A 27,834-nucleotide genomic window follows, 5' to 3' on the forward strand; every position below is an offset into this window, starting at 1 on the left:
ACAAGATCCTCACAGACTGGATATGTAGATAACTCTAAGTTACTGTCTTGTGCAAATGATTCTCCAAATATGACAGTGTGCCATGCAAGAGAAAACATAATAAAATCCCAAAAATGGCATAGAATAAAGAATACAAAACCAAAAGAACAATTCTATAAGTACAAGCTCTTCAGAGGAGATGCAGCTGCAGTCTAATTTGATTTACCGCTTTTGTTCTTTTTTAATACTCCACACAAGAACTTTTTAAGAATCTAACAAACAACTCAAACATACATGGGAGCAAGGGTAGACCCTATCTTTCGTAATCTTGTCATGGCCTGGTGGGAACAAGATCATCTTCTATAGTAGATACATAGATGACTTGGTCTTCTTATGGAAAGGTGATGAGGAAGAATTCAAAAAAATTTACTGCCATCTCAACAACAGCATAGCGTTTTTGAAATTCACCATGAGTGGGTATGGGAACAAGATCAACTAGCTGGATATCATCTTGAAGTTGCATATAAATAACTACACCATGGAGAGCAAAATCCTTAGGAAAAAAAACTTTTGTTAACCAGTATTTGCATAAGAAAGGACTTGTTAAGGGACAATTTATCAGATTAAGCAGACTCAAGCAATGATGCTACCTTTCTAAAGGTGTCTGTAACTCTGAGATCATTCTTCTTAGCACAAGAATATAACCATAATTGGCTGTTGAAAATCCAACATGAAGTTTCACTGCTTAGGTTAGACAGAGCTAAGCCCGTTTTACACAAAGTTGCAACAGAACAACTTTTGGCGAAAGTTTCATACCTACTCCAAAACAAAACTCACACTCTGCCTTTAGAAGAGCATTCCCTTTACCAATCACGGTTGACATAAATGTAATAAAAGAAATCCTAGAAGACAATTGGAAAATCATTCTAGGTAACAATGACTTGGCCAAAACATTAGGAGAAGAACGTCCTGTTTGCACATGTAAATATCGTAGAACATTAAGTCCTTTTTGGAAAGATGTTCATGTCCCAAAAGCAGTGGACATTTCACACCAGGCACCTTCAAATGTGGGAGATGCAACAATGCAGGTTCCTAAGAAGCATTCTGAGGCCCTTGACCCATTCTTTTGGTGTCTTGGAAGATTTGACTGTAATTCATTTGGAGTGGTTTATATTGGCCAATGTGAAACATGCCCATGCTTCTATGTAGGAAAAACTTTCAGAAAATTTGCCCACAGAATTTACGAGAATAATCTAGCAATCAAAAATAAAGATCAGAGCAATGCATTAGCAAAACATTCATTGATGTGTTCTTGTTTTAAGAAATTCACATTTACTGTACTGGAATCTGTCAGTTTGGAGTATTTTCAGGAAATTATAAGGTACGGCTTGAGTGCAGAGAATCTTGCTAGCAGATCAGGTTAAGAGCTAACAAATACTCTGGACTCAGTGATCATATTAACATTAAATGTTTCTTGTCAGCACACAAGTTTTAAATAGTATATAGTCTGCCTTAAATCTGATACAAAGTATTTTGGTTCAGGCACTTTATTAACCTACTCTTACCTAAGGACAAGTATTGATTGATTGTTTGCATACCACATGTAGGTGGGAGGATGGCATAACGGTTATAGTGTTTGACTTACAGACACAAGATGCAGGGTTTGATTCTCATATGGGGTAATTGGCTAGGCTTAAAATGGTCCACAATAGCAGTTAGTCTAGTACTAATCTATGACCCTACGAACATGATTGTTTTGGCTTAATTTCTAAACAGTATGTTTGAGTTATTTGTTAGATTTTAATGAAGTTCTTGTGTGGATTATTAAAAAAGAACGAAAGAGCTAAATATAACTTGATGCGTCATCTCTGAAGAGCTGATACTTGTAGAATTGTTCCTTTGGTTTTATGTTGTTTGTTATATTACATAATGGGACACTTGTAGAATTTTGTTTTCTTGTTCTGCATTGTGTTTACAACTTCAAGTTGGTAATGTTGGTGATAATAGCAAGAAAATGTAACAAAGAAATTCTACCATCTAATTCTACTGATAGATATGTTCTGTTATATAAATATCTAGTTTGACTGTGCCATTTCTAATGACTGTATATTTGTTTCTGTTAGGAAGTTGAAAAAGATCTTAAACAAGCCATGGTCCAAAACAGACTGGAATTGAAAGCGCTCCAGCAAAAGTACAAGGCAAAGGTAATTTGCTGTGAGCAAAGTAAAGGTAACATTGTTTTTGCTGTTGTTTGTTTTCTTTCTTATAGTTTTGTTCTGTCATCTCTGCCAACCATCAATGTGTATATTTGGCTGCTGCCTATCACCCCTGTAATTCCTTTTATAAATGTGTGGCACATCTAAGGCATGGGACTGTCAAACACATCACCAAATGCAACTTCATTGAATCCACATAACAAAACACCATTTCTGAATACTAATTTGATGAAACAGTAAATTCATTGAAAATGTGTAAATAGAAAGTGAAACATTTTAAATATGTAACATTTCCCCTTCCAAGGCACAACAACTCTTCACCTCAGATTTAACTTTAACTCTAACCCTATACCTTCCCTTACTCTAATGCTAACTCTAACTGCAACCCTAAAACTTAAATCAAATCCTAACCCAGACTTCATAACTTCCTCTAAAGTCATTGGATTCTACATGTATTACAGAGAGGCATTCATCCAATTAGTCATTCATTTATTCTAACTTTTTAAAATAAAATTGAAAAGCTGTTCGGTGAAGTTACATTCACAACACCTGCTCTACACCATCATTCAGGCTTTTTAACTATGAAGGAAGTTGTATGGATTTCTTCTTAAGCAGGATCCCATTTGTTAGTTATATACTGGTAAATCAAGTAGCTCAACCAGACTATAACAGCATTTCCAGAAAAAGGCTGGATAACAGAGTTTAGACAAAATTGTTTGTCATTTCAGAGATGTACTACATTTTTTCCCCTGTTCATTTTTGCCTCACTGTCTGCTGATCATCTGCCCCCTCATGTCCAGTTGGCCCATTTGTTCCTCATTACAAGGGGGAGGATCAGATGGGAGTAGGCATTACTCAGAGAGTAATTAGATTTGTTGAAGATATTTTTTGTATGCAGCCCTATCCCCTGCTCATACCTCATGACACACCAGGAGGAGATGTGCAGTAAGCTGTAGCAAAGCACATCCCCTCATTTCTACAAGGAGAATTTCATCTTAGGCAGTCCCTCTCCACTGAAGTATGAGTGGTGGTTCTTCTAATCTCCTGCACCACCTAGTGTGCCCCAGTGTGCATGCATTGCTCCTCATCTCCAGGAGAGGTGAGGGGACCACACCATTTCACTCCTTCCCCTCCTTGTATTACTCCTCCAGTGCCAGGGACACTAATTGGACTGGGGTAGCCGATGCTATAGTCAGGGCTCCATCCCTCTGTACCACAGAGTGAGAGGATGATGTAGTAAATGTTGGTAAGCATGGCTTGTTGGTCTAGGGGTAGGGTTATTATTTTTGGTGTGAGAGGGCCTGGGTTCACATCCCCAACAAACCCACAGTTTGCCTGGCAGTTGGCAGAGAGGCCCAAATGTTTGATACAGAATTGGAAACAAGGCAAAAGGAATTGAAACATCACCAAAAACTGAAGAAATAGATACATTCTGGAGAAATATCTATGAAGATCTTTTGGAGCATAACAAAATGCTAAATAGATAGAAAAAGTAACATTAAGAATAAGAAGTTCAGATGTACAGGATATGAACTGGGATGAAGTAATGGCCAGAGAGATTGAAAGAAAGTTAACTGGAAAACCCCAGGCCCAGATGCAGTACCTAACTTCTGGCTAAAAGTATTAACTTCTGTACATGAAGATTTAGCCAAGAGTAAGAGCTATTTATATGCGCACTCTGAACAGACACTTACCTGATTGCCAACGGGAAAAAACAGTACTCCTACTTAAAAGCAAACTTGCAAGCTATCCTAAAAACTATAGACCAATAACTTGCCTTCTGATGACATATAAAGTGTACACTGGAATTGATGCTGGCAGTGTTTATAGTCTTTTAGAAGAAAACTCAACCGTGGCAGTAAAACAAAATGGTAACAAATGAAAGTCATATGGAACAAAGGCTCATTTGTTATTAAATAAAGTCATAATGTAGAACTGTAAAAATGGGAAGAATATAAATATGGCATAGATAGACTACAAAAAGCATTTGACAGTATCCCACATTCATGGGTAAAAGAGGGCTTAAAAATGTACAAGATACACCATACACTGATCAATTACATTACAGCAACCATGAAACAGTGGCAAACCATTTTGCAGTAAAGCCACAATAAAGGACAAATTATTATTCTGTGGATAAAAATTCAAAGAGGGATATTCCAGGGTAACTCCTTGTCATCACTGCTCTTTTATTTTTTCCTTAACCCATTAAGCTGTCTACTTAACAGATTAGGTCATGGCTGCAATTTGGCTCCCGTAAAACAACAAAGTGTAAAGATTTCTCATCTTCTTTTAGTGGATGATTTAAAACTCTATAGTTCATCAGATGAAGAACTGAAAGCACAACTGCAAGTAGTTAGAACTTTTTCAGATGATATAAGAATGTAATTTTGTTTTGATAAATGTGCAAAAGCAACTTTTAAAGCGGGAAAGCTCCATCACCAAGAAAACATCAGCCCGGGACAGGAATGTGATATAAAAGAATTTGAGTAAGAGGGAGTGTATAAATATTTGAGAATTGATGTAGGATCAACAATAAAACATGAACAAATATGAATAAAACTTAGTAAAGAATATTTTAGAAGACTAAAATTAATACAGAAAACAGTGCTGACATCTATAAACAAAGTCCAAGCTATAAACCAATTTGCTTTTCCTTTCCTAACTTACAGTTTTGGAATGACTGACTGTCCCCAAAAGGTACTGGATCATTTGGACAGGAAAACAAGAAGGATGATTCATGCTTATCAAATGATTTATAAAAATCAGTGTATATCAAGACTATATATTCCTCATTCTGAAGGCAATATGGGCCTCCTCAAAATGTATTACATTTATAGATCTGCTGTCATAGGACTGCATACATATCTGCTGACCTCACAAGATCCACACATAGTGAAAGTGTTAAAACATGAGGAGAATAAGTCTAAGATGACTTCCCTTCTTAGTTTAGCAGAAGCATATTGATGTCAAGTTGGAATGGAAATCAAACCAGAAGTAGATAAAATTCAGGCAGCAACTGAATGTGCCATAAAACAAAGGAATCAGTAAAAACAAAATGAAAACTCTAGCAAAGCTAGAACTTCCACTGAGTGACCTCCCAAACCTCTTATATCAGAGGCACATGGGATATATGCAAATAATCAAGTTCAAGCTTTGCTGGAGTTTTCATTTTGTTTTACTGATTGTTTTTTCAGTGACCTTCTCACTCATTATTTTAATACAACAAAGGAAGGAATATAAGGTGAAGGATCAGATGAGAAGGTAAGAAATATGGAAAAATGCGTAAATATAGTTGCAAGTACAGAAAACTTTTGGAACAACCTCATGTTGATCAGGATCGAATGCAAGAATGGTTAAGGAGAGGTGAATTTAAACCAAAAGATGAAAGGTTAAAATTTGCAACTCAAGTTAGTGGACTACGTACACATTGGTTTACAAAGTCTATTGAACATGTGAGAGAAACTGACAAATGTAGGTTTTTAAAACAGAATTGGAAACAGTTGCACATCTTGTTGCCAGTTGTGATATACTAATAGCAGAAGGACTGTGTACTGAAAGGCATAATAATGTGGCAAGACTGCTGTATTGGGGATTATGCAGACATTATAATATTGAAGTAGCTGAAAAACATTGGAAAAATGAGCCACAAAGCATTATAGAAAATTATGAAATTTATATCACATGGGATCACCCATTACCAGCCGTTCAAAAAACAGATGCGAGAAAAGCAGATACAGTAGTCGACAATAACATAAACTTAACTATCAAAGCAGTTAATAGAAAACTTGGTTTCCTTTGCAAGCTTAAAGCCTTTCTTACACCCTCTGCCAGGACTACTATTGCTCAAACCCATCTAATCTCCACCCTACTCTATGCCTCCCTCATATATACCAACCTATCTAAAACTAATCTAAACAAACTGGCAACCTCCTATAACAACATCGCCAGATTTGCCACTGGCTTCCCTTTTAGAACCCACCACTGCCAAAATCTGAAATAGCTAGGATGGCTGGAATTTCAAAACCAGGTTCTTCTTCAGCAACTTACTATCACACACAAGGTCCTGTACCATCCCTCTAATACTCTTGTACTCTGTAATCTTATTAGTCCTTATATAAATCTCAAAACTCTACGCTCAGCAAATAAGTTACTAGTTGCCACCCTTAAATCCAATAATAAATCTGATGACTGCCTGTTTACTAACTTTGTTGGAAATACTTGGAACAGACTTCCAAATGATATAACTTCCCTTATATCTACTCCACTGTTTAAGAACCAACTAAGAGTCTTCCTTAAATCACAATGGCTATGTACATATTCTAAACCAGACTGACACCCTTTTCCTTTGCTAAAATACCTCTAAGCTTCCTCAACACTGATATCCATTTCTTATTTCATTCACTATTTGTTTAGGATGCTCTACAATTTTTTTTCTTGTTTTAACTCAGTATTTTCTGTACCCTGTCAAACTACTACATAATAAAAACTAGCCTTTTCAGAGATTTGTTAGATGCCATGCCCTGTGTGCATCTATGTATATAACATGTTTGTTACATGCCATGCCCTGTGTGCATCTATGTATATAAGATGTTTGTTACATGCCATGCCCTGTGTGCATCTATGTATATAAGATGTTTGTTACATACCATGCCCTGTGTGCATCTATGTATATAAGATGTTTGTTACATGCCATGCCATATGTGCATCTATGTATATAAAATGTTTGTTACATGCCATGCCCTGTGTGCATCTATGTATATAAGATGTTTGTTACATACCATGCCCTGTGTGCATCTATGTATATAAGATGTTTGTTACATGCCATGCCATACGTGCATCTATGTACATAAAATATTTGTTACATGCCATGCCCTGTGTGCATCTATGTATATAAGATGTTTGTTACATGCCATGCCCTGTGTACATCTATGTATATAAGATGTTTGTTACATGCCATGCCCTGTGTGCACCTATGTATATAAGATATTTGTTATATTCCATGCCCTGTGTACATCTATGTATGTAAGATGTTTGTTACATGCCATGCCCTGTGTACATCTATGTATATAAGATGTTTGTTACATGCCATGCCCTGTGTGCATCTATGTATATAAGATGTTTGTTACATGCCATGCCCTGTGTGCATCTATGTATATAAGATGTTTGTTACATGCCATGCCCTGTGTACATCTATGTATATAAGATGTTTGTTACATGCCATGCCCTGTGTGCATCTATGTATATAAGATGTTTGTTACATGCCATGCCCTGTGTGCATCTATGTATATAAGATGTTTGAAGTACGAAGCTCCTCCACTCCGGATCCAGAGAACCACAACTAATGCGAAACTGCACTGAAGTAAAAACATATGTAGACTGGTGCCAATCACCCTTCAGAAAAAGACAAATGCCACGACCCAAGTGAGGTCAATTCCCAGGATTGAATGACAGTTTAAGTTTGGCTTGCATACTTAAGAATAGGAGAAATAAATTGTAATTGGTGGGGTTAATGGTTTAATTTTGGTTCCACATTACACTGTAAATTCTACAATCTGGTCAAACTTAAGAAGAGATTAAACAGCACCCAACAGAGTCTGAACAAGGAACTGAACAGTATGCTACTAGGCAATGTCACATTATTTATTTAGTTAGATTTTTTTATCTACTAAACGATGGAATTAATGTAAATTTTTTTACAATTTATTGGTATAATAAGTCTTTTATAGTGTACTTTTACATGGTTTTAGGACGTTTTAGCATGGGCATTAAAAAGGCATGTTTTGCTTGCATTTAATTTTTAACATCAAGGTATTTATCATCAGTCACGTTGTGCAACAAGATGTTTTTTAAAATAACTGTGTTAAAATAATTTTTAAAATGTTTCAAGACACAGTTAGTTGTACATGTAAAAAGTTATGCAACAGTGGGTGATGCAAAGGGTAAACACATATTTTTTTGTACAATCTTACATAAAAATAGTTTGTCAAGCACCGAAGGTTTCGATGCTGTTTGCATTGCTAATTGATTTTTAATTAATTGATTAAGTTGATTGGTTAATTCAAGAACACAGTTCTTATGCACTATAAAAGAACTGAGTGCAGCAACATTTGATACACTTGAGAAAGCCCGGTAATACCGGGCGAAAGCGCTTGTGTTCGACTTTGGTTTGTGTGAATAAAAGGTTTCGTTGAATCTAATCCCTCACTTGGGTTGTGGCATTTGTCTTTTTCTGAAGGGTGATTGGCACCAGTCTACATACGTTTTTACTTCAGTGCAGTTTCGCATTAGTTGTGGTTTTCTGGATCCGGAGTGGAGGAGCTTCGTACTTCAAATTTCAGTGTTTTTATATAAGATGTTTGTTACATGCCATGCCCTGTGTGCATCTATGTATATAAGATGTTTGTTACATGCCATGCCCTGTGTGAATCTATGTATATAAGATGTTTGTTACATGCCATGCCCTATGTACATCTATGTATATAAGATGTTTGTTACATGCTATGCCCTGTGTACATCTATGCATATAAGATGTTTGTTACATGCCATGCCCTGTGTGCATCTATGTATATAACATGTTTGTTACACGCCATGCCCTGTGTACATCTATGTATATAGCATGTTTGTTACATGCCATGCCCTGTGTACATGTCATATCCTGTGTGCATCTATGTATATAACATGTTTGTTACATGCCATGCCATGTGTGCATCTATGTATATAACATGTTTGTTACATGCCATGCCCTGTGTACATCTATGTATATGTTTGTTACATGCCATGCCCTGTGTGCATCTATGTATATAAGATGTTTGTTACATGCCATGCCCTGTGTGCATCTATGTATATAAGATGTTTGTTACACGCCATGCCCTGTGTGCATCTATGTATATAAGATGTTTGTTACACACCATGCCCTGTGTACATATATGTATATAAGATGTTTGTTGCATGCCATGCCCTGTGTGCATCTATGTTTATAAGATGTTTGTTACATGCCATGCCCTGTGTGCATCTATGTATGTAAGATGTTTGTTACATGCCATGCCCTGTGTACATCTATGTATATAAGATGTTTGTTACATGCCGTGCCCTATGTACATCTATGTATATAAGATGTTTGTTACATGCCATGCCCTGTGTACATCTATGTATATAAGATGTTTGTTACATGCCGTGCCCTGTGTACATCTATTCATATAAGATGTTTGTTACAAGCCGTGCCCTGTGTGCATCTATGTATATAAGATGTTTGTTACATGCAATGCCCTGTGTGCATCTATGTATATAAGATGTTTATTACATGCCATGCCCTGTGTGCATCTATGTTTATAAGGTGTTTGTTACACGCCATGCCCTGTGTGCATCTATGTATATAAGATGTTTGTTACACGCCATGCCCTGTGTACATCTATGTATATAAGTTGTTTGTTACATGCCATGCCCTGTGTACATCTATGTATATAAGATGTTTGTTACATGCCATGCCCTGTGTGCATCTATGTATATAAGATGTCTGACAGATACCAGCTATTCACTTTTTTTTTGCTTTCCATGTCTAACCCACTGCTCTAAATCTGCTATACCTATTCTTGTATATTTATATCTAATGCTCTAAATTTCTTTACACCAACTCTAACATAATTATCTTTTTCTTTTTTCTCACTTTTTTTTATATTATTTCTTTTTCTCTTTCCCTTTTTTCCTCCTCTCACCTACTAACTTAAATTAAATCTATGGTAAAGTGCTTTTTTTTTTTTTACATTATTTAGTGTTATAATGTTTTCTTAAAGTAGATGCTTTGTATCTTTATTCAATTAAATTAATACTGTTTTGGAGCTTTTCTCCCCAGGCCTCTACTGAAAATGGACATATATCCAGTTAGACTAGCCCAGTCAACAAATGTAAAATAAAATAAAATAAATAAGTAGTCCATGAAAAGAAGACAAAAGTAGCATTGATCATTGAAATTGCTACACCCAGTGACTAGATAGTCATAAATACCAGGAGTTGCAGACAGAAACTAGGGCAATGTGGAAGAAGGATACCCAGACAGTTCCAATAGTAATAGGAGCAACGGTGTTATAAAAAGGAATTTACAATCGTACTTAGAAATGTTACCAATAACATGCAACTCCATAAGAATTGCAGAAGGTGTCATTACTGGGCACACTGCGGGTGTTGCAAAGAGTACATCTGCCTAACATCAAAGACTGAAACAATACTAATTTCATGAACTTTAATCATACTTTGACTTAGGAAAGGGGTTCATTCCTGTCACGGTATTTTAAAAATGTTATATAAGGATGTGAAGTGTACTGATTGGTTCTTCAGGAGGGTAGCTGATGCATAGAATAGTCTACCGTTAAAGCAACCACTCATTTAGATATTTTTTAAGAACAACCTGGACACTTATTATGAAAACAGTTTATTGGCATGCCAGAAGAGCATTATTGCCCATGCCTGAAATTCTGTATGTATGTATGTAATAGCTGTCTCATCTAGACCAAGTATGTATGCATATGTGCATGTATGTATGTATATAATGTCTGTCTAATTTAGACAAGTATCATACTGGCAGAGTAAAAAGTGAAGTCTTTTTGAATACATTTAGTCTCTCTTACATCCATCAGTCCATATATTTTTACAATATTTTTAAAAATTCTACCCTCATTTTCACTTTTTTAGCTCTGGGCCCACAACTTACATCTCTTATGTCTGTGATCAAATACCAATCTCCTGCTAATATCATTACCACCCCCCCTGCTGGTATGACACTATTTCCAGAACAATCATCCTTTTTAACAATTATAGGGAGTAGATATATACTACTTAAAGTCAGTCTTCTGTCTATCCAGTACCCCTTTATTAATAAATATCTCCTTAACTATCTACCTTTTGGTCATTGTTAAAAAAAGATGCTCCTTTTCTAACACAAATTATAACTCCCCTTTTCCCACCCGCCCCTACTGCTTAGCAATATCCTTCACTAAACCCTTTCTTAATGAAGCCCTCATGCTCATGAATATTTAAATGAATCTCTTGCAGTAGCACTACATGTCCCCTCATCTGTCTTATTACTTTTACTTTCATCAATGAGGCCATTTATGTTTCCTGATATAATCCTTAACATTCATTGCCATATTAACTTAATTTTTGCTGAAGTTTCTTCTTCCTGACAACCTGCAAGCAAACATTTTTTAGAACTTCTCCACATTGTTCAGATTTCACGGACTGTGCCATTACTTTTAAACAAATTAATTTTGAGAATACTACAATTTTTAAGCAAATTAAGATCAAGCAAGAATTTTCAATACTAAAAATTATGCACAAAGTATCATTAACAATGCCACAGTCTTTATCTTCCATCTGTTTACGTGAGCTTTCACTCCTAGCTAATGATCTGCTGTGCAAACCCTACCTTCTGTCATTTATGCTCCCCTCCCCAAGAAAGCATTCTTCTCTGTTGCACCTTTGTTGTCAACACCCATCACTGATTTTTTTTAATTTCCCATTACTGTACCTCATCTGTCCACAGCTGGAAAGAGAAAGAAGGTTGACAATGTCCTTAGAGTAAACATTTCTATCTCCTTAGTTGAGAGAAAAATCTCAATTGCCATGGACTCTCCATGGTATTTTCACCCCCAAATTCTGACATCTGCCCTGTTCTATGTTATTCTATTGTTGAAAACTAACTTGTGCAGGACCGCCCATCAAAGAACTTATAGCCTTTGTTTTGCAATAGTACGCACATTCTGATTTTAGGCTCCTGCACGCCACCAGTCTACGTTCCTCACCCCTTCTTCCTTCATTTTGTTTAAACCCCATCCCTAGCTGTCATTTGCCATCTATTAGTTCCCTTCAGAAGTTAATCGATGCCATGTGGTTTTCCTGAGTGCATTCTTATGTTTTATCCTTGCTGCCCTTCTTATGTAGACAAGTTTAACTATTAACATCTTCCCTTTATTCTATTCCCAGAGTATGTTGCCCAGCTGTTCTAATGCTTTAGCTTTAAGTTTTCAATTTTTATAAAATCTGATGAAATGATAATATTTTAAGTGCTATTTATTAATATGCTTCTGATATATTTTATCAGCTCCTTCCCCAGATCTTTCTTCATCTGCCTTACTACCCTGAAATCCCCTCAAGTCCAAAAATGACCACTCAGACTTAAGTCACAGTTCCTTTTAATTTGTGATTTGCATCTAAGTCCAAGAGATTGCCTGCTGTGTTGTAGCAATTGTTTAGACATGATGTCCCTGACCTTTTTCATATGTGTCTCCATTTCTCAAAGTTTGTCCTGCATTTTCCTTCTAAATTTAGGGATAGGCTTAACCATCCATCTTTCTCTTTTGCTTATCAAGGGTCCTGCTTCATTCAATCCATGTTCCTCTTCATTGAGTAACACTTCTCCTTCCAGTGCAAAATGGCCATATTTCTCCTACTCAGCCATGGTAAATTCCAGCCCTAAAAAGTCTTGATTCCTGTTGGGAAGAAGACCTTAAAAATCACAGGGTATAGCAAACATAACCTTAGATTTAACTTCTGGCATAACCTTCTGTGGGGTGTAAGCTGGTTCCTTTTTATCCTACCCCCTAGGGAATAATCATGGTTCACAAACACTTTGGTCTCTGTAATCTTAAGCTTCTTGCCTTTTTGCCAGACCTTGTTAGCAGCTGTTCCTTTAGTAGGAAAGCCTGTAGTTTGATTACAATGAGTTGAAGAAATCTCATTCCCATCTTCTGTGTTACATAAACAGTGTGTCCTCTCAAACTGTACTTTCTCAATGGGTATTTCTGTCCATTTGGCAAGTCTGTGACCTCTGTTCCCTCTGGTATGTTTTGTGAAACTCTAGTTCTCTCTCTCTCTTTCTCTCCTCTAACTCCAATGTTTCTATTTGATTTCCTTTTCGGTGGTCTCCACCATTCTTATTTGATTCTCTGACTCATTGTTTTACACAGCTCCAATCTTCTCAGCATGGAGAGTTAATGTCTAGCCCCCCTCATCCAATCTTCTGTCCATTTTTTTTATTTATTCCACTAGGGATTCATTAATGTTGACCATCTCTACATATTCTTTATCTAGCTTCTGTTGTATTTCTGATATTTCACAACTTTCCTCTCAATCACTTTCACTACTGCTATTCCTGTTGGTGCTCAGAATACCTGAGTTGTGTGCTTGAAAACATTTCTTTTCCTGGTGCAGACATTCCTTTTATTCTCTTTTTTTGATTCAACATCCAGGGGAAGGATCAAAGTAATGCCCTCAGCATCATTCAAAATATTATGGGAGTATTTTAAGAATAACTTAATGAACTTGAACAGGAGAAGATTATTGTATGTCCTTTCAGCTGAGTGCATAACTGGAAGTTCAATTTTTCATTTTTTGGTGATGACTTTCTTGTCGATTAGAGCAGTAAATATAAGAAGACAGAGTTCACATCTGGCCCAGCCTCAGTAACCCCATAGTGCAATGATGTTCTGGTGTTAGGGTGGTACATTTACACAAAATAGATCTTACAAGCCTGAAAATAATGACTGCATTACTGGACATCATTAGGTTGTATGACTCCAAGACCCTGTGCTGTGTTGCGTAGATCTTTAGACTTTTTTAGATAGGTCTAGCAGCTTTTACAACTTTGCCAAGAGTACAGAGAAATCCATGGCAATTGTGCCACTGGTATAAATGTTACAGTTATGATCCAGTAATTTTATGAAGAGCTGAAGAGATTCTGGGCCACTGAAATCTTGCTAGCTTCATGTTCTACAGAGGGGCTTCTGATGAGGTCCTTAAAAGTTTGCTTGAGTCAGAGCATGAGTTTTGTAAGTCGTTGTAGCTGATGGTAAGAACCAGCCTACTGGATGCTGAAGATGACCTGCAACCTAAAATAAACTTAAAGTACTTGATCATAATTTTGGCGCACTGAGGTGTAACTCAGAGTACTCAAATATTCATGGTGAGTAAATATATAAATACATTTTGATTTGGTAAAAAGAATGTGCATTTAAAATCCACAAAGGCTAGTTATTTTCTGTGTGTGCATCAGTCCTTTCCAGTAGTTAAGACCTGTTCTGCCTCAGTTTCTGAAAATCATTTATTTGTCTCATTGGAATGCAGCCACTGAAAGTTATTGCTGGTATGTTTTCTAACTACTGTATGTACTGGCAGTGATTCATTTATTTTCATGGATTTCCATTTTATTCGTGTTAGTATGACCATGGAGTTGGTAAGTATAAGTTCATAGTGTTGATGGGTTGCATGTGCGTATGTGTGTAGCCACATGTGTGAGTGTATGTAGAGATATGAGTGTTGTAAGGTAAGTGTGTGTGTGTGTGTGTGTGTGTGTGTGTGTGTGTGTGTGTGTGTGTGTGTGTGTGTGTGTGTGTGTCTCTATGTGGAAGATCACAGTAGGGGGTTAGTTAGGAGATAGGTAGGGTAGATGTGTGGGTGTGTTTGTGTGCCTGTGTGTATATGTGCATGTGTGTATATGTAAAGGGGTAATTGTGTCAGTGAATGTGATTAGGTAAGGGGGCTGTGTGTGTGTGTGTGTGTGTGTGTGTGTGTGTGTGTGTGTGTGTGTGTGTGTGTGTGTGTGTGTGTGTGTGTGTGTGTGTAGTGGGACTGTCATACCTCCACATTCCCTAGACTAACAAGCAAATCCTGGTTTATTGAAGTTGGAGGACACTACACACCAGGGATAACTTTTAACATTGTGCCTCAAATGCATGGAAAAATAGAACAAAAGTTTTGCAGACAAAAGACGTGGACCGGGGAACATTAGACACCAGGGACAAAGGTAACCATTTGAAATGTTGGCACCTGCTAGAGTGATTTCTGAAATGTGGAGATTGAATGGCCAAAAGAACAGACTTACATATAGTAAGTCCAAGATGCCATTTCTTAGAATATTCTCTTTTCTCCGAGAAGAGGGCCGTAAATCTAAGTTTAAGAAACCGATCTCTTACAAGGTATGGATTGGCTTATTACAGTGAAGTGCTTTTTGTTCCCGTCACTGTGGAGGGGTGGAGTTCATAGTACCAGACCAGGGCACTGGTTGAGCCAACTACACTTCTGGGCACACCTCAGTTCATAGCTTTACATGTTTATAATAGGCTAATGACCACTGGATGCTTTGTAAGCTTAGCTATGCAACCCAAATGAGTTATCGTACCTTATTTTGATGAGTATATGTTAGTTAGGGCATGGGTTAGCAGCTGTCACTGTCTATTAGAGACATAGGTGTCAGACCTGGGTTTCATTTCCAATTTCCCATCCATTGGTCTAGGTTATGCTTGACTAGGGTTAGGGAAGAGCTGTACTTGACATAGTTGGAAAGTCTATTGCAGAGAATGGGGATTCTCTGAGATGCATACCTGCCCTTCTAACATGTCCTATTTGTTACAAGCAGTGTTTAAATCCTTAGATCTACTAGTTCTGGTGATGTTCATTTTGTGAATATGAAAAAGGTTCATCAGAGTGGGAACCAAAAATGGTGTATATGCCAGAAATAAATCGTCTCTCAGCAGTCTGCAAGAAACAAATTATAGAGATAGGGTTTTAAGGTGATCTGCACAGGCCATTGTGTTTATGCTCTGTATTCATTTTGTAATGAACCTATGAAGATGAAGATGTTCTATTTGTTGCATGTACCTGGTCAGCATACCTTTCAGTTTTCTAGAGTTTCGCAAAATGTCCAGATTTTTGCCTCGTATTTTGGTCTATCATAAAATTTGTGGTTTTCTTGCAAACCATTGAGGATTGAAGTCACTAAATAATGACAGACAATTCGGTTTCAGATTTCATATCCTTCAGAAAATATATTTAAATGCAACAGTTGTTATTCTAGCAACTTTCTAAATTTATAACAGCAATATTTAAAATCTGCCCCTAGTTTTGGGCCTTTGTCCCCCCATTAATTTAGGCTTTGTCCAGATTTCTTGCATTGAGAGGTTGAGAGGTAAGCAGGTCAGACACAAAGGGGCATTATACTCAATGATAGGCCTGATGTTGACTGAGTACAGTGGTGTGATGCCTTCCCTGGACCTAGATTCCATGCCCTTGCGTATAGGTTGAGTGATATAGAATGATTTTTCTTACAACCCTAGACACATGTTGGTCTAAAGCCAGGTTACTATCTACACAAGTCCCCAAATCCCTGACTTTTGTGTCTACTTTTATGGGTCTTTTACCAATGAGGTAATTTCCTTGGATGGCCAACTTCCCAAAATGTACTATAATGCATTTCTTAGCAGTGAGTTTTAAGCTTTGGCATTAGCACCTGTCAAATGTCTGTTAGACCTTCATGTAGGATGTTAGTATCTTAGGAGGTTTCTATGATATCTCCTAGCTGGCAATCATCTGTAAACTTAGTAATCCAGAGGCCCTTGACACTGGCCTTGACATCCTAAAAATAGATGCCAAAGAGGAGAGGAACCAGCACAGAGCCCTGGGGGACTCCACTGGTGACTGGCCTCTTTGTGGAGGTGATCTCTCCAATCCTAACTTCCTGGATCTTTTCTATGAGCCAGATGGCTATCCAGCTAGTTACATAGGAGTTTTTGCCTAATTATGTATACAATACTTGAGCAGGGTAGTATATCAAATGCCTTAGCTAGGTCACGTTAGGTGATATGCACTGTTTGCCCTCATCTGTTGCCTTGATGACCTTCTCAAAAAAGTCCACCAGATTCAGTAGACATGACCTGCCATTGATAAAACCAAAATGGGTTGGGTCCAGTGTCTGAAGGTTTCCTTTGTCATTGTTAATCATTTCCATGGTAATTCATTCTATGGTTTTGCATATGAGACTAGTTAGACTAATGAGTCTGCAATTCCTGGGATTCATTGATGGCCTGCCCTTGTGCACAGGGGGACCACTGCTGTCTTCCATTTGTGTGACACAAAGCCTGAGCGGAGGCTATGGTTGAACAATAGCACCAGTGGCCCTGATAGGTTATATTTCAATCTATTTAGGAGGCATGCTGGGATATTACTGGACCCAACAAAGTTGTATTCTTGGACTTATACAGCACATCTAAGATCTGCTCCCTACTGATAGTTGGAGGGATTATGTTAGATGGTGTTTCCTGGGGGAAACCGAGGGTGGGGGGTAAAGTTGGAGCTGAATTTGTCAGCCAGAAGATTTTCTATATCTCCCAGTCCTGTGAATGTGGCTCCATTTACCAGCAGTTCAGCACACTATTGTCTGCTGCCTCTGAGGTTTCAGACATAGCTAAAGAAGGCCTTATTATTGTTCTTGGCCTGGGACGTCATCTTTACCTCAAATTTTGTTTTGTTGGACTTAATTAGTCCACTTAGCTGTCTGTTTGGTTTGATGAGAGAGTCTTTATCTTTTTTTTTTTTTTTTTGGTGTTACATTTCCTAATTTTAGCTATGACTTTTTTCTTTTGCTCTATAACTTATTTAATTTTGGAATTCTCCAGGATGGCTTGTTTTCTAAGTTAGTTTTTGGCTTACTTCTGGTAGGCACAACAGCCTTTATGCAATCACTGACATGGTGTACAGAACTTCTGTGAATACATCTGCATTGACTGCTGTGTTACCTGGGTTTAGAGGGGATTGAAATTTTGACAGGTTATCACTTAAAAGAAGGCAGTTTGCCTTGGATTAGTTTAAAGTTGTCACAGGATTTGCAGGGGTTACAGAACTAATTTCTTATTTTGAAGGAGACTGCTTTGTGGTCTGATCTTATAATTTTCTTTGCTGTCTTACTCCATAGCCAAACTATGAAACTCCCCCCTAACCACACCAGCTTCAAATCCCTACTACACTCCTACCTGTCATCAAATTGGATATGTTCCTGTTCATCTCCTGTGTGAGTCCCTCCACAACTGTTCATTTCAGCAGCCCCATCTTCTCTCCACCTAGCAACCTTACACTCAACTAAACCTCTAGCTCTTCTCCAAAACTTCTACTAGACATACTTATCTTCTGCTATATCTTCCTCTACTTCCATCTACTTCTGTAAGTCAAGTTAAAAAAAAGTTTTTATTCTCCAAATGTTAAAGTTCTACAGCCTGAACATTTATTTTGTTTTGCTCCACTGCCACTCCAGCCACTCTGTATTCAAACATAATTACTTTCATACTTTGTACTTCATACTTTACTACTTTGCACTATTTTATCAATATTGTATACATTGGTTGATATTCATGATTATACTGTCTATGTAATTCTCAAAGAACTCATATACTGTATTGTATCGCTTAAGGAGCTTTTCTCCCTAGGCCTCCACTGAAAATGGGTTCTTCTTGGCCCAGTGGACTTCCCCAGTCATTAAACTGTAATAAATAAAATAATAATAAATATGTTTGTACCTCTAATAGGTGTATCCAATAAATAGGGCAGGGTGTTTGTGTTACAAAGTCTAGGAATACCTGCACCTGCAACTTTGAGGTCATGTAGGATTCCCAGTTTACAGAAGGAGAATTAAAGTCCCTCATGAGTATGGCATTTGGTTAAATGGTTAGTGTCTCCAGTAGATTTAAGTAAAAGCTATAGGTTTTATGGAACATAGAATGTGATCTATAGCTTGCTAGAATATGGTATGGGACCTCTGGTAATCTGGATGTGGAGGAACTCCAGTGTATCATCCTGTTTACCCAACCTAGAAGTATGCTTGTTAATGATGTAGATCAAGACAGCTCCACCTGTAATCCCTATTTGTGCAGTTGCTTGTCTAAATGTGTGGAAGGCAGTGAAGCCCTGCACTGCCAGTTTACTCTATTTGGCTTTAAGCCATGTTTTGGTTACTGTACAGATGTCTGCATTAACCAAGGTGAGGAGAACTTGGAGGGAGTGGAGCTTCTTGTTTAGACTCCTGGCATTGAGCAGTAACACCTTTACTTTTCCTTGGGTAGATTTTGCTATGTTGGAAGGATTGTCAATTTGGCCATGTCTAAAAAGACTCTATGGGGTGAGAAATGTTTTATCCAATATTTGAAAACCTAGTGGGGACAGGTGCAGACCAGCCTTGGCAAAACAATGTGGCTTTTTAATGAATCCTCCCACATTGACAAATATTGTATCCCCCTAGAATGACACCAAAAACTCAGCCAATTATTAAAGCCAATAATCCTTTGCTCATATTGTGGCATCATCCTTGGTGAGGGTAGAATGCTGCTCAATGCTAGGCATATACCAGTTTGTGACACATAGTCCTGAGAGCTCCATAATATCTTTCCTCATATAGTCTGGTGAGGTATGTCTCAAGTCTATTACACCTACACAGATTGTGACTGAATCATTCTGTTACCTATGGTGTAGTGATTTGAGTGCATGCATAACTTGGCAGATCCTAGGTCCTGATAGGCAACTGACTGTTGTTTCTGCTTGTTCAGCCTGATGAGCAGGACATCAGTATGTCATACAAAGGAGTCCCCCATGGCTAGAGTCCTGGGTAGTGTATTAGCTTCACTGGTATTAGATGTTGTTTCTGTTGAGTGCTTTTAGGTTCGCTGGGGGTAATTCTTGCAGGTAGAATGTCTGGGAGGTCTTTGGGGTTTAGAAAGATTGCATTTAAGTATCTCAGCATAAGTAAGTCTTTGTATGTGTGCATGCTGTGTGCAGTGGGTGTAACATGTCTGTTTCTGGCAACCAAAGTGTTATTATCTTTGTGTTTGTATTTGTTTCTTTGAGGATTAAATGGTTGTCAGTGAACATAAGGCAATTGCTACAGTGCCTTAATATACCCACCAAACTGGCTGCAGAGTTAAAAAAATTTATATTTTTCTAAGCTATTAGTCCATGTACAAAGAAGACCCTTTCGGCTAGATTTTTACCATATAATGTTTCATGTTCAAAATATGTGATCCCAAGATGATAGCAGTTAAGTTTTGAAGGGCGAGTGACCTTTGAAATGCTCACCTTATGTTCACTGACAACCATTTGATCCTCAAAGAAACAATTGCACTAAGCATATGAAAACGCTTCATCTACTCTGCATAGTGAAACTGCTTTTAAGCCTGACTGTGGTACTCTTGGCTTTCTGTATTCCAGATTTCCCTTTCCTAATATTCCCTTGTCTTTCTTTAATTAAATATTTGAATAAAGCATTAAAAGAAAATAAAAAAGTGATAATGAACAAAGACACAGAGAACAAACAGCCTTAATGAATATGATAGGGATGGTGAATGTGGGGAAGGAGGGATATGCCCTGTGATGCAGATGCATCAGAACAGAAGGAAACAACATTCTTTATGATACACTTATTCTGTTTCTGTACAAGAACTAAAAGCAGAGATGTAATTAAATTCTGTTTTTGTACATGAATGTTTACAGGGTGGAGTCAAGTTTGAGGTACTCTTAAATGAGAAAATTCCACAGGAAGACTTCAAGGAGAAAGAAGAGGCAGAAGAGGTAAGAAAAACAAACAAAAAAAAAGCTTTTACTGACATTTGTTAACCAGGTAACCCTGCTTGGTTTTTGAAGTATTAAGTACATAAGGAAATATTGTTTAATTCATAATTACTAACAAACAACTAGCAATATTACCATTATAGTATGAGGTAAACCAGCATTTTCAGTGAATTGTCTTGTCTCCCATATTGGTGTTTCACACCATACACGTTAGTAAAATGTAGGTCTCTCAGTTATGAAAATATGAACATAAATATGAAAATACAAATAATAAGTGCCAAACAAAGACTAATTTCTCCACTATAGGACACCCTATTCTAACAATCGTAGTCTAATTTTGTCAACAACTCCTTGCCCTTTCTAATATTGTCGATTATTATCTGGTCAGTCACTTAATTAAAGAAGTCAGACCCAAACATTTCTGGATGCCATAACAAGGTATAGGTATGAACTGGAAGTATACAAAAAAGACGTTTTAGGCTTGAGGGGTTAAGCTGGCATGCAAACCACTTAACTTTTCCCCATCACCCTTTCGTGTGAGCCTACAGCCTCTGGGTCTGTTTCAGTACCTGGTTCAGGTATGGGAGAACCAAATCCTTTATGTGCAGGAGAGGTCCAGGGAAAGAAACCCCTTGCCAGGCATAATACTCTGTTCCCAGATATTTTGGCCACTATTGTAGTTTACAATAAAAAAAAAAAACAGAATCTTTAACACCCTGCAGACAGTCAGGTTATTACCATGTATATGGTTTATATAATTTCCCTAGTTAAGACCATTTTACAGTCAACTAATCCTAGAGACTTATGCTCATTTTCAGAATAACCATGAGGCTACCTTCTCTAGAGTTCAGTGTATAGCCACAGCTTTTAATGGAGAATCTGATGCAGACAGTAGTGAATACTCTTGAGTTTATCCAGTCTGATTCTTTGGAAAGTGATCAAGTCCAGAAACCCAGGCAGCTGCTCACCGTTCCACAGATGATAGCTAGGTTTATAGTTGTATTTGGCTGGAGACAATCTGGTGCTATGCCAGAGATTGGCAGAGTTTATTATCTTATTTAAGAGGAGATTCCAAATAAAGTGAGATTCCAAATGTTTTGGCTGTTCCTCCTCTGTTACTGGCCTAAGAAGATGTTTGTTAAATACATGTAAAACCCTTTGGCTGGTAAACTAGTTCCTAAAATGACTGATGAAATACAAAGTGTATTCTGATCTTGCAGTTCTCTTTGCTTTGTTTGTAAACTCAGCTGCATCCAGCTGCTAATTGTAACAGGAGATCCTTGGATTCTTCTAATGCTACACCTCTGGATAAAATTGACAAATGGTTAGGATCTCAGGGAAAAAAGTCTAGTAATTTAGTCTTTAGACTTTTAAATGATCAAGGCTTTATGTGGAAATTTATTTTACAATGTGCTTACAGTTTAAATGAATTTTCTGCATCTTTGCCTGCTGAACAGAAGTGTTATATGAATGAGATTGTTTCTAATGTGACTCAGGTTTTGAAACATGCTTTGAGGAGTATCTTGAAAGGTGCAGACACAGTTTCTAGAAATGCACCCATTTCTGTTATTTTTGAGAATGTACACTTGGTTACATAACAAGAATTTTTTCTGAGCATTTAAAAAATGAGATTTTGAATGCACCTTTAAGTCCTGAATCTGCATTTAGTCTTGCTGCCACCCAGATTCTCAAACAGTGGGATGATAGAGGTAAATTGGTGCATGGGGTATATAGAATGTTTCTTATTCCCAGGTTCTCCTCTAACAAAGTGCCCAGCTTCAGAGGGCAGAACAAACAAAAACCCCAGTCTAATAAGTATCAGGATACCAACAGAAAATGGCAGGAGGATAATGCTTCCAAACCATATAAAAGGAGTTCTTGCCCCAAAAAAGATAATTCCCTTGCTAAAGAATGACTGTGGTAAGACTCAGGGCATCCTGTCCCTTCCTCCTGTTCCTCTTCCGCATTCCCCTTCCCCAGGCTTTTGTTCAACTTAGCAGCGTGACCACAAATAGTCTCCGAACAATGGGTGCTGGGAATAATTCAGAGAAGATACTGTTGGCAGTGGACAAAAAAATCTTCCTTCCTTAAGGGGAATCCCCCTGTACCCACCAAATGAGACACATTTTTTTTCTCTGGTACTGCTTCAGAAATTGCAAACAAGGGGTTATAGAATCAGTTCCTGCATCACAAAAAAAGGAAAAGGATTTTAATCCAGAATCTTTTTTGGTACCCAAAAAAGAACTGTTGTTGAGACCAGTGTTAGATTTGTCTTACCTAAATACCTTTCTGAAAGTATTCAGATTCAAAATGCGTACTTTGCAGATTGTCCTACCATTTCTTCCAGACCACTGTTTCATAGGAACTTTAGATCTGAAAAATGCTTATCATCACATTCCAATTGCTTCCAGCTTCAACCAGCTTTAAGTTGAAGCTACAAAAGTCCTGTCTCACACCCTCACAAAGAATTGTCTTCCTTGGGTGTATTATAGATAAAAAACATGAACGGCCTTTCTACCAGAAGACAAATTCATGACTTTTCTGAACATGTTCAGGAATTTCTCTCATGAAGAAGCTGTCTTAACAAGACAGTTTCTCAAAAATTCTAGGCCTTATGGAATCAATGATCCTCATGGTACCATTGGCCAGACACTACATGAGAAAGATTCAAGGGTACTAAAAAGATTGTTGGACCCACACCTGCATCCCTTAGAGTTCCATGTACCAGTGCTTGAATTTGTGAAATGAGAGTTACAATGGTAGAAGGATTAGATGTCTCACAATCCGAGCCTACCCTTCTGTCTCCACACCCCATTTCAATCAGTACAGATAGACTCATCAGTTTTTTCATACGTTCATAGGTTCATAGGGTACTAGGCTAATGGTACTGGAACCCTTCCAAGCCTAGCCATATTTATCCTGAATTGCCCCAATTACAGTGGTAAGGTGACTGAAGTAATTAATACAGACTGCCTCTATCCATGACGGACAGAGGCACAACCCCAGAAGTGAATTTGCAGCCCTCCATCCATTTACCTAAGTTGCGTTTGAAGAGGGTCAGGAAGGGGCTCTGTTTCACGTGAATTGTAAGCTTGTTCCAGAGAAGTTTCAGTGTCTGGGAGATGTATTTACCTCTCCAGCATGATTTGTTCATGTCTTAAGATCCTTTGAGCGAGTGACCCTTATGCAGTTTGAATTACGAATGTGTAGGATTTCCATCAGGGCCAGATCTGAGACTGTCCTGTAAGCCAGGCACAGGTCACCCCTTAGCAGCCTGTAGGAGGCAGAATACAGTGACAGGTCTGTCAGTTTTTCCAAGTAGGACCTGTTTTTTTGTACCATTTATTTTCTTGGTGAGAAACCACTGTGATCTCTCCAGCTGTTGCAGGTGTCTGGTGAAGTACATGCAAAAGACAGGATTGTGCTCAGTTACTGGTCTGATGAGGGCCAAGTATAATGTAATTATAGCATGCTTAGATCTAGATGCGATGCCTTTACTTATGAGATGCTCCACATAGAAGAATTTCCTTACCACTGTGGATATGTGGTGGTTGAAGTTCCGATTGCTAGCAGCCTGAGTACCCAGATCATGTACCACTGGGCCTACACTTAAGGGCTCCTGTCTATAATGTAATTAGCATAGATGTCAGCTTTCCCAAAGGGAATAATAATGCATTTTTTTTTGCATTTAGCTTTAATCTGTGGCTTTGGCACCAATCATTTGTCTGCATTAACACTTTCTTTAGTATACTAACATCATTGGGGGACTCACTGATTGCTCCCAGCTTGCAATCGTCAGATAACTTGGTCAGCCACAGGTGATCCACATTTGTCTGGACTTCTGAGAAATAAATTCCAAACAGCAAATGGCCCAGCACAGAACTCAGTGGTTCTCCACTGTTGACTGGTCATTTGCTAGAGATGAATTCACCCACTTTGACAGTATGTGTCCTGCTGGTGAGCCAATTGGCTACCCATCGAGTGATGAAGGGGATTTATTCCCAATTGGGAGAGTTTCTATATAAATCCACAAAAAGAAAGTCGCTGTAAACACCAAAAAACTCACAAAACAGCAGACCAGTCCAGTAATCTCTACCACTCGATAGTAAACAGCTCACAATGAGGCACCTCAAATCCAAGACAAATTTATTAATGCCACAATGAGTTCCAAAAACACGTTTTCATCGATAAAACGACTTCATCAGATAAAACCATGCAGAATACAGTTCTTTAAATACACACTTGATTAACATTTTTAATTGCAATAAAATAATCAATCAATCAAGCAATAAAAACTGCATGTTGCATTCTTAAGACACCAATACTAATCTAAATACATATAAAATGTTTTCTAAATAGAATATTTAGAACATTTTATATGTATTTAGATTAGTATTGGTGTCTTAAGAATGCAACATGCAGTTTTTATTGCTTGATTGATTGATTATTTTATTGCAATTAAAAATGTTAATCAAGTGTGTATTTAAAGAACTGTATTCTGCATGGTTTTATCTGATGAAGTCGTTTTATCGATGAAAACGTGTTTTTGGAACTCATTGTGGCGTTAATAAATTTGTCTTGGATTTGAGGTGCCTCATTGTGAGCTGTTTACTATCGAGTGGTGGAGATTACTGGACTGGTCTGCTGTTTTGTGAGTTTTTTAGAGTTTCTATATAGTACCTAACTGGGGATTGTATCAAATGTTTGGCTAGGTTAAAGTACTGCTTTTCTCTTGTTCAGTGCCTTGGTAACTTTCTTGATGAAGTGAACTACGTTTAACAGGCGTGATCTAACTTTAAAGAATCTGAACTGGGTTGGGTCCAGAGTGTGGAGATTTTCTATGTCCTTGTTGATAAGTTCCGTAATGATTCTTTCCATGGCCTAGTAGATGAGGCTAGTCAAGCTTAAGGGGTATGTAATTCCCAGGGTTGGTTGATGGTCCCCCTTTGTGCAGAGGGATTACTGTTGCTGTCCTTCATTCTGCCGGAACACAGCCAGTTCACAGGCTGTAGTTAAACATGGATTGAAGTGGGTCTGCTAGGTCATGTTTTAAGTTGTTTGAAAGGTAACATGAGGTGTTGTCTGGTCCCATTGATGCTGTGTTTTTGGCCTTGGAGAGGGCAGAGATGACCTAATCTCTTGAGATAATAGGCTGAGGAATGGTGGCAGGTATACTTTAGGGAATGACTGGTGGGGACAGAGGGGTGAAGTTAGCCCCAAATCTGTCAGCTAGCAGGTTGGTTATTACCTCCAGTTAAGTATGGGTGGTACCATTCACAACCAGTTCAGTGCATAGCTGGGTATTCCCTTTTAGATTGTGGATGTAGTTGAAGAATGCCTAGTGATTATCCATAGCTAGGGAGGCTCTTTTTTCTTCATAATTAGCTTTGGAGGACTTGACAAGGTCTCTAATGTGTTTGTTTAAGCTGTAGAGGGATTTCTTCCTCTTTTGAGCCAGTCCCCTATTGTTCTTGGACATTAGTTTCTTTCTCTTGTTGTATAGCCTATTTATACAAGGGGTCCACCATGATGGTTTGTTTTTTCAGCAAGACCTGGTTTTAATCCGGTTAGGTACAGCCAATTCTATACAACTGCTTAATTGTTTATACAGGGTATTGGTATATATCTCTCTGCATATTTTTCCATGTTGCCTGTGTTTGAGGGGTATTTGAAACTTCTTATACCATTGCTTAGTAGTAGGCAGTTACTTGGAAAAATTCTTAAGCATTTTTGAGCTTGATGGGGTATCTGGCCTTCAATTACATTCAATTACAATTAGTTCAATTACATTGAACGAGACTGATTTGTAGTCCGATCTTACCAGGGAGGACATCAAATGGCAGGGGGGCAATGTTCCTCCATGTTACCGAGTACTATGTCCAGGACATTTAAGCCCCTTGCGGGAGTGTTGAGTAGCTGTTTTAGAGCGTTTGCATCGACAAAGTCCAAGAACCTTTGAGACAGCATGTTTGCAGTTTTGTATGTTTCCCAGTTGATGCTAGGATAATTAAAATCACCCATGAATAAGGTGTTGGGCTGTATGGCAAGTGACTCAAGTAAGTCCAGGTATGCGCTATGCTTTTCCTGGTTCATGGTGGGGGAGGGACCTATAGCTATTCTATGATGTGGTAGAAGGTTTTGCTTATAGTTAATTGGACATGAAGTAGTTCGAGAGAGTCATACAGTCTGACCAGTCTTGAGGTGTACTTGTCCTTAATCAGAATGGATACACCTCCTTCTTTGGTTCTTTCATGCTCAGTTTGTGGTCTGAAAATGTGGAAGGCATTGTAGCTCTGCACAGCCAGAGTGCTTTCCACGGATTTGAACCATGTCTCTCTGAATGCACAGATTTCAGCATTTTCCAAAGTGAAGAGTGCTTCCAGGGAGTGCAGCTTCTTGTTTAGACTTCTAGCAATGACCAGCAGTGCTTTGAGTGTATCTAGACAGGATTTTGTTATGTTGGAAGGTTTATTATTTTGACACCGCCTAAAAAATGCACATTAGAGAGGGCTAATGCCTATGCCAATATCCAAAAGCATAGAGGAGACAGGTGTAGATCATCTCTGACAAAGAAGCATGGTCTGTTGACCATATCTTCCTAGACTGACAGATAATAGATCCCCTTGGACTGACTCTGTAAGCTAAGCCAATTGTTAAAGTCCATCATTTTTTGTTTGTATTGTGGCATCATCCTTGTAGAAGGTAGAATGCTACTTAAGGCTAGGTTTATACCTGCCTGTGACACATAATTTGAGACCTCAGTCATGTCTGTCTTCATGTAGTCCAGACTGATACATCTCAAGCCATTCACCCCAACATGGAGTGGTCATACTGGTACTTGTTGTTGGGTTACTTGAGTGCTTGAATGACTTGACAGATCCTGGCACCTGACAGGCAGCTAACCATAACCCGCTCTTTATCCATCCTGGTGAGGGAATATCAATGTGTCTCACTATGGAGTCTACTATGACCAATGCATTAGGTTTTGTGGTGTTATGCCTTATGGGCTTATTTGTTGAGAGACTGTTGTGTGTCTCTGTGTGTTATTATGTGTTGTTGTTTTTTTGCATTGTGCGTGTAAGGATTTTTTGTTTGGGAGTCCTTTACTTTTTTGGTAAGTTACTAGTTAGTACCTCCACATATGTGGATTTGTGTCATGTCCTTATTTAGTGTGAGAAGTGATGTGTGTGTGTGCTTACAACCTGTTTGTAATTCGATTTGTCCTTAATAGGGTCGTAGATTCATAGGTTCATAGGACGAT

General features: G+C 38.1%; 1 protein-coding gene across 4 annotated transcripts in view; it reads left to right on the forward strand.

The window, feature by feature from the left end:
- The window catches only part of LOC122801936 (serine/threonine-protein kinase Nek5-like), a 626,240-nt gene that overhangs the window by 479,290 nt on the left and 119,116 nt on the right, over positions 1-27,834 (forward strand). For all 4 annotated transcript variants that reach the window (XM_044071668.1, XM_044071669.1, XM_044071670.1 and 1 more), the window contains 2 exons: positions 2,103-2,183; positions 20,496-20,573. In XM_044071668.1, coding sequence (XP_043927603.1) covers positions 2,103-2,183; positions 20,496-20,573 — 159 coding nt within the window. The remainder of the gene's footprint in view (positions 1-2,102; positions 2,184-20,495; positions 20,574-27,834) is intronic.

Source organism: Protopterus annectens, chromosome 5.part0 (genome assembly GCF_019279795.1).
Source record: "Protopterus annectens isolate FY-2018-M chromosome 5.part0, PAN1.0, whole genome shotgun sequence".
NCBI classification, from domain to species: Eukaryota; Metazoa; Chordata; order Ceratodontiformes; family Protopteridae; genus Protopterus; species Protopterus annectens.